Here is a 12,618-nt window from a genome sequence, read left to right as displayed (position 1 = left end):
GCCATCTGTTGACATAAAAAGTATCGTAAAATGCCGATAATTAATTTTTGATTCGTATTTTCATACATACAAAAATATGAAAGCATTAATAGTCTAACACGGCAATCCGTGGGCAAAAAATGTCTGGTAAAATAGCCAGGTTGTAGATAACAGTTATTCCATTGTTTATTGTATGCAACTAGTTAATTATTCGGTATCCCTGACTGAAATATTTGATGAAATGAATGAAAATAAAAAGAAATTTCCATAAGACATTATGCGATAAACGGACCATACTTGCTAAACATTATAGACAGAATTGAAAAAAAAAATTTAAAATAAATTGCTCGAAAATTTTGAAACAAAACGAAAAGTGATTATCTCAGACAGACAAACTGAAGAAATGTGGAACTAATATAATTTTAAATCAAATTATCCAATAAGTCATCCTCAGATACGGCGTCTGTGACTCACTAGAAGCCAACGAACTCAACCCTAGTATCAGCAATCAATGCTTTGAATCTTTCCAACTGATCATCGTTGAACTCGCAAAACCACATGTACAATTTTTTAACCTGACATTGATGAACAATTTCACTGATTGTAGATAATCCTTCATCTCTGAGTTTGCTGACATAGTTCCTACTCAGATGCAAGATGTCGATCTGAAATGATACATGTTGTTATCATATAATATTTATGAATTGATATATAGGTCATGGTTGGAACGCATATGGGTTGGTTTGCTACTTTAGTATTTCCCTTGAATACTTCAGGTACTTTGACAGGCAGATTAGAAACCTATCAAAAAATTTGTCCATCTGACATTGTGGAGCAGAAAGTGGAACAATAATACTAACTCTATATCTAACTCTAATTTTTTCCAATTTTATTAGAGAATCAATGCAGAGAGACAGGAAATATAAGCGCAAAGATAAATAAGATTATATGACATTGTGGAATAGCTATCCAACTTCACCAGAATCAACAGGGCGGAGTGTTATAAGAGAATAGAAAAATGGCAAAAATATAGGCCGCAAATAAAATATAAATTTTTTCACATGGCCTCAAGTAATTTGTGAAACTGCAAAAAATACAATTGTATTATTTTCTCTTGCCTTCCAGGCTAAAAGTTGTTTACCTAATAAAACCTTCATACACTCATCATAACTCCAGAGAATATAAAGCAATTACTTATAAGTATAAGTTTATTTCGACTCCATTATCAGCATAAAAATAAAATGATTGGTACAAATAAATAAATAAAAACTGAATATGAAATCAGGAGGGCAAACAAAACCTTAGATAAGGTATAAAGCGTACAGTATATAATATGGAAGGTTTTGCCTAGAATGAGCGGTATGTGTTCACTCACCTAAAATAATTGAAATATTCCACACGCTCACACAAGTTCAATGATTTGCTAATTGTGCCAAGCGCTACGAACCAGGGTTGAAGCTGTAATGTCTTGTTGGAGCTAGAGGCAAGCCTATCATCTTAGCTGGAGCTGCAGCTTCGAGAAATTTTAGTGGCTCCAGCCCTCAACCAATTAATTTCTTTTTCCAATTCATAATTTTCATACAAATGATAAAATTCATCCTTTGTCAGTTTTAAAATTTTTTTCAATAGTTAATTATTAATTTTAATTTTTAAATTTATATAAAATTTTCATTTCTATTTTGAATTATTTAAAAATTCAATTTATTAAGCATTGGTCTTAACTGTATGGATGTTCCCCCCACTATTGACTCTGCTTAGTGCTTATACTTGCTTGTACTTATACAATTGCAAAATTTTTCATGCATAATTGGGATTGTTTTGGAGAGATGGCGCTCAACTGGTTCACATAACACAAGCCATAATTTTTCTTTGAAATATTTAACCATGTGCCGCACAGGTACTGGTAGATAATGTAAGCCTATCGCAGGTTTTTCAGGAATAATTTTTGATTATTGCAATTGAACTGAAACTTTATATTAACATTAAAGGTATTTGATTATCAACAAATTCATACACATCTGATAACTGGATAACACGAAGAACACGAAAATGAGGCCATGTTCACAACCTTTTTGATTATCTGTCTGAGCGAAAGAATTGTCTGAGTGGCTACAAAAAATTGCAATTGTTACGATAATGTTGACTTATTAGTGATTGGTCATTATTACATAATGAACAAGGAAATCGAAGCTCAGGAAAATATCAATTGCATAACAGTTTTTCAATTCCCAGATTCCCATCTTATACCCACCACCTCAGGGTGTGATAAAATGGGTAAGAAATGCTGAAACCTGGGATATTTTGGTCCGTAAACTCATCAAAAAGCTGCTGGCACAGAGCTTCGTTCAGGGTTAAAAACAAGTAATAATGGCACATAATACAGTAATGTCCGAAACATTACTAAATTATAGCCAACATCTGGTCAGGTATATAAACCGGTTTTACCTTGGCATTACTAGTGTGTTCCTTGAATGCTTTCATTCCTTCAGCTGTCAGATTGCAACTCACAGCCTTCAATTCCTTCACCTGACATTTTGAAACAACTAATCCAACTTCACCCCAACCAGCAGTGTCAAGATTATCGTTTTCACTGATATCTAGTATATCCAACTGAAATAAATAAGATCAGTGAACTAATGTAGATGAACTTGGTCATAAATGTGATCTTGACAAAGAATAAAATTATGAGAAATGAACAAAGCAAACCATGAAAAAACTGATTGATCAGGATAGACAACATTTTATAAAAAATTCAAATGTCTGTTGTTTCGGTGGAAAATCTGATAGCTGAATAAAATTTTACAAGTTAACCAGGGCATATACACTGCATGGAGAAAAAGTTTCTTGATAATTGAGTGTTTTCAATTACCAGAAGCCAAATTTTTTAAATTCCATTGAGAAATATTTGCTCACAAAAGAGGAAAGATGGTGTATTTGACTTTTCAAGTGGAATGTTGTTTAGGTTAACTTATATATACAGTTGTTATTTCAATGGGCGACAGCATTGCACTACCTTCAACACAGAAAACCTTCGCAACAAACAAAAATCAACAGTCACTCAGATATATTAGCAAGACTGTGATTGCATGGATAGAACCTAGAACAGTGATTCCCATCTTTTACCCCTGCGAACCGACAATACGCAACAATATGGCTCATGCACCAGCAGTTAAATTATGAAACAGGCGTGCTGTTTTGATTAAAATATTTTGTAGTGAATGTCCGATTAAACACTAATAAATATGATTAGTTTCCAAAGTGTTAATCTCGGCAAGCGGTTCTTTGAGGACGAATCAAACTTAAGTGAAATTTGTTTTTATGGTTGGTTCTGCGATCATTCAATAATAAATTTGGAATAGAAAATATGGGCAAATGAAATATTACGACCAGAGATATGAGTTTAAGTACTTTTTTTTGGAACAACAGAAAACTGACAAATAACACGCAAACCCATGAAAATGAGGCAACATTCACAACCATGCTGAATATATGTCTGGGCGGAAGAAGCATCTTGAGCGGCTGCACAAACTGCAATTGTTACGTTATTGTTGACTTATTAGTGATTGGTCGTTGTTACGGGAATAAACAATGAAATAGAAGCTTCAGATCCCACTCCCATGCCCACCACTACAGAGTGAGATAAATTGAATGGGCAATGATGAAACCTGAAATATTTCGGTTTGTCAAACTCATTAAAGGCTGCTTTCACAGAGCCTCATTCTGAGTGTAAAGCGAGTAATATTGTCGCATAATACAGCAACGTCCAAAACATTTGGGTGTCGCTTCTCGATAACCAGTTTGGTTCCCTGCGACTTTCCTTCCCCTGTGAAACTGTGTAAATTGTTTTTTTTTTGTCATAATTTATGATTGTGATATTTTTTACTGATTGGAAAAAATAAACATGACTGGACATTTCTAAATTATGGCATATTAGGGATGGACAATATAGAATAATTTACTATTCTAGAATAGTTAAATCGAATCCAGATTACCGAATCCTATTATATTTTTATATTTATTCATCTGACATTGTAGAATAGCTATCTAACTTGACCAAAATCAGCAGTGCGGAGTGTTATCAGAGAATAGAAGAAAAATGGCAAAAATATGCGCCGCTACGAAAATAAAAACATTTTCACGCCGCCTCAAGTAATTTGTGAAACTGCAAAGAATATTATTGTATTGTTTTCTCTTGCCTGTTTCTCTAATAAAAGCCTTTATACACTCACTATTACCCCAAATAATATAAGTTAATTACTAAGATATCACTCAGTTCAACGATTTACCAATTGTGCTAAGCACTGTGAAAAAGGGTCGAAGCTGTGATGTCTTGTTGGAGCTGGAGCCAAGCCTATGAGTTTAGCTGAAAGCGAAGCTTCCAGGAAATTTAGTGACTCAAGCTCATGACCAATTAATTATTTTTCACATTCATAAATTTCTTAAAAACTTTATACGAATGATAAAATCCATTATTTATCAGTTTTATTTTTTCAACAGTTAATTTCTGATATTATTTCACAATTTCAGAATTGAATTTGTATAATTAAAGTTTCCATTTAATATTCACTTAATTTAGAAAATTATTTTAATAAGCGTTGTTTATAACTGTATAGATGTAGATATTTCCAAAAAATTGTTCCTATACTTTAGTATTGCAAAATTTGTGATGCATAATTGGGGATTGTTTTGAAGATAGGGCGCTTACAAACTGGTTTAGAGAAAATCTACAATAGACTTGGATTAAATTAGCTAAAAAACCTGTTAGCGGCATGGTTGGTTCTAAACAGTTTGTTAGCTAATTTATGCCCAGTCTATCGTAGATTTTCTGGGAATAATTTTTATTGGAGCGCGTAGGAAGTTATAATGACATTTAAGATATTCAATAAACAACTTATTTATGAAAAAATTGTTACGTTATTGTTGACCTTTAAGTGATTGGTCACTGTTCCTGAAATAAACAAGAAAATCGAAGCTCGGGAAAAATATCCATTACATCACAGATTAAAATTTTCAGATTCCATTCCTATGCCCTCAACCTCATGGTTTGTTAAATAGTGTGGGCAATGGTGTACCTGAAATATTTCAGTTTGTCAAACTCATCAAAGGCTGCTTGTACAGAGTTTTGTTACGAGTGTAAAGCATGTGATAATGTCGTATAATACAGCAATCTCCAAAACATTTGGGTGTAGCTGCTCGATAACCAGTTTGGTTCGTCGCGACTTCACTTCCCTAGTAAGTAAATTATTTTTTTGTCGTAATTTATGATTGTGATATTTTTTACTGGTTGAAAAAATAAACTTGACTTGACATTTCTAAATGATGGCAAATATATGTTCAGGTATGTGAACTGGTTTTACCTTTGCATTACTAGTGTTTTCCTTGAATGATCTTATTCCTTCTGCTGTCAGATTGCAATGTGAGGCATCAAGTTCCTTCACCTGACATTTTGAAACAACTGATCCAACTTCACCAAAGCCAGAAGTGCCAAGCTTATTGTTCCAACCGATATCTAGTATTTCCAACTGAAATAAAGAAGATCAGTGAACTAATGTAGATGAACTCGGTCACAAAATGTGATCGTGACAGTGAATAAAAGTATGAGAAATGGAGAAAGCAAACTTTAAAAACTGATTGATCAAAATGGACAAATTTTCCTATTAAAATTCAACAGATGGCTGATTCAAAATCTGATAGCTGATTGAAAAAAATTCAAGTTAATTAAGACATATATACTGCAAGACATATATACTGCAGGAAAGTTTCTTAATAATTAAGATTTTTCAATGAGCAGAGACCAATTTTATTAAGTTCTATTGCAATGATATTCACCTACAAAAGAGAAAAGAGGATATTTGCCTTTTTTAAGAGGCGTTTTGTTTATGCTGACTTATATATACAGTTGTTATTGCAGTGGGCAATAGAAATAGATTGCTTTAACTACAGAAACCTCCGCATCATTCAGATATAAAAGCAGTGCTGTCATTGCATGGATAAAACATAGAATAGTTGTTCCCAACCTTTCAACCCTGTGGACTGGCAACACGAAATAATTTGGCTCATGGACCGGCAATCAAATTTTCGAAATGAATGAAAAAGCTGACTTGTTTTGATCAAAATATTTTTAGTAGTTTTAAAACTATTTTTTAATTAGTGTTACAAGTTAAATAATAATAGTGTTTTTAAATGGTTCTGCTGACTTGGTATCTCGCGTAAGTTACTTTGACAACCCCCTCAACCCCTCAAATAATATTGAAAATCCCATTTATGCCTAAAGCAGACAAAAGCTCGCTAGTAAATAATGTTAATAATCTTTCAAGATGTATTTGTAATAGAGTACTGCGAATTATGAGAGATCTGTTATGAATATCACTTAGATATACAAGCATGGTAAGATAAGTTTATTTCAACTCCATAATCAGCATAAAAGGCGATTAAATGATTGATAAAAACAAATAACAAAAACTGATTATAAAATCAGGAAAGCAAATAAAAGCTTAGATAAGGTTTATAAAGTACAGAATTTAAGATGGAAGAAGGTATTGCCAAAAAGTACTGGTATGTGTTCACTCATCTTAATTTATTGAATATATCCACACACACGCACACAACCGTAAGGGTGTAATGAAGTTAGAAAAAAAAGCTTTAGATGAATTTTATAGTAAACAAACAAAAAAATAAATGAGTAAAAAAAAAATTAGAATAAAAAATAAGAATTTGAAATAAAAATATGAATTGTTTGCCATTGTCCAACCAAAGTTGGTGCATGAAGAGATGGGCTTCATTCACCCATGAAGAGCCTAAATATTGCCAAGTTGTAGTCCAGATTACATCAATTATTAAATGCTAAGCATAACAGTTTAAGTAAAATATAATTATGTTAGGGTATTGATACTGAGGTAGGTATTGGAATATATTGGTTATTAAGGGAGTGAGCAAGGATAAAGGAATTCAGGACGTTTTCATTAGAATCCTTTGAGATTGACATGGAAGATTTATCACGGAAGATGATTGTTCTTTGCGTGAATCTAAAAGTTTCTGATAAAATAGAATTTGACGCTTTTTTCGCAATTGGTATCTGGTTTTTGGTAATCCTACTCACAAATATTGAAAAGTCAAACCACGTTTTCTTTTATTGAATTGTTAAATTTATCTAGGGCTCATCACAAGAATACCCTAAGGCAATGGTTTTTAAAGGAGCTGTGCCTCCTTTTAGAATTTGTCAAGTCTTGCGCCCTACCTCAAAAATAACTAGATAAAAATAAGCTACAAATAATGGTAAGGCGAAAGTATGTTTAATTCGAAAAATACTTTGAAAATATTGGATTGGATATAAATATTTTTATTTTTAATTATCTTAACGCCCCCTCAAAAATTGTCTAAGCCCAAAGATGTGGGGCGCGCCCTACCGTTTAACATCCACTGCACTTGGGTTGCTAAATTTACCAAGCAATGTTGGAAATGTTAATGTTCTATGCATGAGCATGCATGTACGTTAACCTGTTTGTTACCTTCGCATTACGAGTGTTTTCCTTGAATGCTTTCATTCTCTCTGCTGTCAGATTACAATTCCGAGCCATCAATGCCTTCACCTGATATTTTGTAACAACTAATCCAACTTCACTAAAGCCAGAAGTGCCAAGATCCTTGTTGTCACTGACATTCAGTTCATCCAACTAAAATAAATATTTAAATTAGTCCTTCAATTCATAAATAAATTGAATATTCATTTTGAAAATTTATCATTCACTCATTATAATTTTATCATTTTGCCTAAACGGTGCCAGATGTTATGCGAAGTATCTGATGTTCTCTCAATCCAGGATTTTTTAACCTTCTGTTTACTAGAATATCAAATAAATCATTCTAAAAAACTGGAAAATCTAAACTTAAAATATATTTGATATATTATTTGAAAATGTAAATAAACAATGGTTCGGGGTTGACCTTCTCTGGATATCAATTCACTAAATTCACATACACTCTGTACAATAAAGTGAGATCCAAGGTTTATCAACAAAATGTTTACAACATATTCAATGGATTAGGCAATAATTTTGTTATCATATTCCAAGTCTCAATGAATATGTTACAGACCTTTCCACAGACTTTCCATTTACTCAATTCCATTATTTGATCTTTAGTTGCTTTGAACTTTTTCCATGGGTCCATCAGAAGTTCTTCGACCTCACTCTCAGTTGCAAACTTAGATATTGCAAGAAATAAATCAAATGGCATGCCGGTTATGGACCGAATATCCAGAGTGCAAATCTATTAAAACGAATAGGATTATAGGGAGGTAATTTTTAAAATTGATGGAAATAAAAGATAAAACTTCATATCAATGCCACTATGCCAGCAATCTGTGGAACATTATGACTCTCGTCAAAATAAATCTAAAATGACAAACTTTGTCACAGGTCAGTGTTTATATTCAAGATTTCATATAATATTTCTAACTAAATTGTGAAATTTGCAATAAATATTAGCAAGCTATATTAAAAGTGACATACTCTAATACAATTTATTAGTCTATTAGTTACACCGTCGAGCTTCAGCGGGTCAAAGACATAGCCAGCGATAAGAGGCTATTTTTTCTATCAAAAAGAGTGTGTGACATGCTTATGCTAGGTTTTTGCGCAGATTTTTTCATGAACAGCACTTAACAAATAATACAAATGAAAATATTTGCTTCTCACTCCAAATACTATAAATGAAAAGTGAAATAGCGGAAAAAAAGATCAATTTTATCTTCTCTACATCACAACCTAGTTTGGCAGAAATGCTGAATGATAGATCAAGCAGCAATAAATAACAAAACCTTTAATCCTGAGTGACTTCCAAGAGCGTCCAGTTTTTCTTTTGTGAGTTGGCAATTTTGTATGACAAGGTCAATAACCTCATTATTTGCTGTCAATAAAGAACCGAGAGCATTGAATCCTTTTTCATTCATTGGGTTCTCACTGATATCAAACTTGGATAGCTGAAAACATAGAAATGAAAGTTAACTAACAATAAGATTACATATCTGAATTTTCTTTAAAAATTGTGACAGATACGATTAATAAAAACCGACATCAAAAGTTTATCATTATTTCAAGCAAGCAAATTCTCATCATATGTTTCACAGTGTTACTTTGGTATGTTTGAACTGGGCGTAAATATAGTGTATCAATTAGTTCAAATAAAAATGGAGATAAATAAAAAACCTTGCATCTGTGTTAAGTTATTTTTTACAATCCTACTTAATATCTTACTGGAGATATGAAATTTTTTTCCTCAAGCAGCTGATGATGACTTATGTTACACGACTTTGTTTCTGTCATGCGAAGGGAGCATGAATAATAGATATTAGGTCAGAAAACTAGGATTGTCGATGTAGCCCACCGTGCTAAGTGTTAGAAGTACGCTTGTCGCCACATCTCTGATTACCCTGCGTGGGTTCGCATGATTGAATCTTGTGAGGAAAATATGTGTGAAAGGTTTACTGGACTCCTTGCCATCGTAGGGTGGTTCACGTAACCGCGGGTCGGTTGGGACTTCCTCGGGATTTGAAGGATAGGATAGAAAAGAAGACTTTACTATCCAAATTTACCAATATCAAACATCATAAAACCAGCTGTTTTGTGTGTATTTTTTAGCCAACTCAACAAAAGAGCCACAGTGGCATGATATTATATTATAACTCGGTCATACTTTTAATCCAGAATGACTTCCAAGAGCATCAAGTTTTGCTTTTGTTAGCTGGCAATTTTTTGCAATGAGTTGGTCAACTTCATAGTTTGATAAAAGGTCACCAAGAACATCAAAAGCTTCTTCGTCCATTGAATTTTGACTGATATCAATAACGGATATCTAAAAACATAAAGATAACGAACATCAGTGCAATAAAGGCGGATATTTTGGCATTTTAATATTTGAAGGCTGTGCCTACTAACACAGAAGAGTGAATTTAGAACCACTAACACAAGTTGATTTCCTGATATATATCAACATCACGCATCAAAATGTCGTAAAACAGTGAAAAATAAATGATAAGACTCAATTATATGCCATCCATATAATCCTTTCAAAAACATTTCAACACCTCAAAAACAAACTAGCTAAACAATAAGCTACAAATAACAGACCCTTGAGCGAAAATGTTTTTTATTCAAAAAATACGTGGAAAATACATGGATGGAATGTAAATATCCAAAATAAACAAATGTAAATATCCAAAACAAGTCGGGCAGGATCAAATCTAACAAATATTTTTATTTTTAATTGGCTTCACGCCCTCTCAAAAAATTATCTAAGTCATTGTGCCCCACCGTTTGAGAACCACTGCCCTAATGGGACTATCTTCAACAAGAAAATTAAGAAAGGTTAATGTCCAATGCATGACCATGCACGTAAGTTAACCTGTTTGATACCTTGGCAAGATCCTTGTTGTTGCTGACATTTAGGTTATCCAACAAGAATAAATAATTAAATTACGGTAGTCTTTCAATTCATAAATAAGTTAAATATTCTTTTTGCGAATTTATCATTTATCAATTTATTATTATTCTGCCTAATCTATGAGTTTAAGTTTTTTTTTTGAAACAACAGAAAACTGCAAATAACGTGCAAAACCATGAAAACAAGGCAATGCTCACAACTATGCTGAATATTTGTCTGAGCAAATAAGGTGTCTGAGCAGGTGCATATATTGCATATCCATTGCATCATAGTGTTTAAAATTCTCAGATTCCGATCCCATGCCCACCACCATCTTAGGTTGTGATGAGTTGTATGGGCAATGCTGAGATATTCCGTCCCGTAAAACTCATTGAAGGCTGCCTGCACAAAGCTTCGTTCTTAGCAAAATGCATGTGATAATGTCACATAATAAAATCTGATATCAAAATATTGTTAAATTCTATTGTAAAAATATTTGCTCACAATAGAGGAAAAATAGTGTACGAGTATTTGACTTTTCATAAGGAATTTTGTTGAAGTTGACTTATATATGCAGTTGTTAATGCAGTTGGCGATATGGATGCATTGTCTTCAATACAGAAAACCTGCATCAAATAAGTATGAACAGTCACTCAGATATATAAGCAGGACTGTCATTGCATGGATAAAGAAGACACAGTGGTTCCCAATCTTTTACGCCTGTGAACCGACAATACACAATAATATGGCTCATGCACCAGCAGTCAAATTTTGAAACAGGTTAACAAATTACCAATTAAACTTGAGCTAATATGATTATTCACCACAGCGTTATTCACGGCAAGCGGTTAATTAAAAACAATGAATCAAACTTGAGTTGCAAGAAATTCTGTTTCTATAGTTGGTTTGACAATCATTCAATAATGAATTTGGAATGGTCTACGTGGACGAACGACTATAACCAAAAGAGATATGAGTTTTGGAAAGAACTGAAAACTGACAAATAACATGCGAAACCTCGAAAACGAGGTAATGTTCAAAGCCATGCTGATCATCCGTCTGAGAGAAGAAGTGTCTGAGCGGCTGCATAGATTGCGATTGTTACGTTATTGTTGACTTATTAGGGATTGCTCATAGTTACAGTAATAAACAAAAAACCGAAGCTCAGGAAAATATTCATTGAATCACAGAACTCCCATGCCCACCACTACAGGGTGTGATAAATTGTGTGGGCAATGCTGAACTCAAGATATTTAGATCTGTCAAACTCATCAATGGCTGCTTACACTGAGCTTTGTTCCATGTAAAAAGCATGTAATAATGTCGCATAATGCAGTGAAAAATCAAAATTATAGCAGATATGTGGTCAGGTATATAAACTGGTCTTTACCTTGGCATTACGAGAGTTTTTTTTGAATGCTCTTATTTCTTCTGCTGTCAGATTGCAACCTTGAGCATTGAATTCCTTCACCTGACATTTTGAAACAACCAATCCAACTTCACCAAAACCAGCAGTGCCAAGATTCTTGTTCAAACTGATAGTTAGTTTATCCAACTGAAATAAATAAGATCAGTGAACCAATCTAAATGAACTCACAAAATGCCAAGATCCTTGTTCGAACTGACAATCAGTGTATCTATCCAACTTATGTAAAAAAAATTGGCGAACTGACCAATCTGAGTGAATTGGCCAGAAAATGGTATTTCATTAGATAAAAAAACAGTGATATCAGACATTCGGACGGAAAAGATCTCACAAACTGTTTTAAAAGCTGTTGACATTATAAAACATTTTTCCTAACGAATTCAAGCAGCCACATACTGCTCGGTTCCGACTGCTGTCATTGTGATTGTGCAACAGGATTGCTGATCTAATCGATATCTCACGGTAGATTACAAAAATGCTGGCCGGCACAGTTTCATGAATTGTCTTTCAATTTGTCTTGGGAGTTATAAATGACTAAAAATACTATGTGTTGACTAAAGGCATTGCACTGGAATAGTCATTAAACAACTCATAAACTGTTTGTTATATCAAGACATGCTTGATTTATATCCAATGCATGGCCATTTATGTAAGTTAACCTGTTTGTTACCTTGGCATTGCGAGTGTTTTCCTTGAATGCTTTTATTTCTTCTGCTGTCAGGTTGCAATCCCAAGCCTCCAATTCCTTCACCTGGCATTTTGAAACAACTGTTCCAACTTCACCAAAGCCAGCA

At 33.4% G+C, this 12,618-nt stretch overlaps 1 protein-coding gene across 1 annotated transcript; it reads right to left on the bottom strand.

Moving 5' to 3' along the window:
- Positions 1 to 452: 452 nt before the first annotated feature.
- On the bottom strand, positions 453 to 12,607 carry LOC120331046 (ribonuclease inhibitor-like). The gene is made up of 9 exons (XM_078109776.1): positions 12,495 to 12,607; positions 11,789 to 11,953; positions 9,673 to 9,831; positions 8,798 to 8,959; positions 8,074 to 8,247; positions 7,488 to 7,652; positions 5,337 to 5,501; positions 2,425 to 2,589; positions 453 to 644 (listed from the first exon to the last, which is right to left on the bottom strand). The coding sequence occupies exons 3-9, from the start codon at positions 9,799 to 9,801 to the stop codon at positions 453 to 455; spliced, it is 1,152 nt and encodes a 383-aa protein (XP_077965902.1). The 5' UTR covers positions 9,802 to 9,831; positions 11,789 to 11,953; positions 12,495 to 12,607.
- Between the last annotated feature and the right edge of the window lie 11 nt (positions 12,608 to 12,618).

Source organism: Styela clava (genome assembly GCF_964204865.1).
Source record: "Styela clava chromosome 9 unlocalized genomic scaffold, kaStyClav1.hap1.2 SUPER_9_unloc_2, whole genome shotgun sequence".
In the NCBI taxonomy this organism is placed as follows: Eukaryota; Metazoa; Chordata; class Ascidiacea; order Stolidobranchia; family Styelidae; genus Styela; species Styela clava.
The sequence above is the reverse complement of the archived record's forward strand: the minus strand, read 5'-3'. Positions and strand labels throughout refer to the sequence as shown.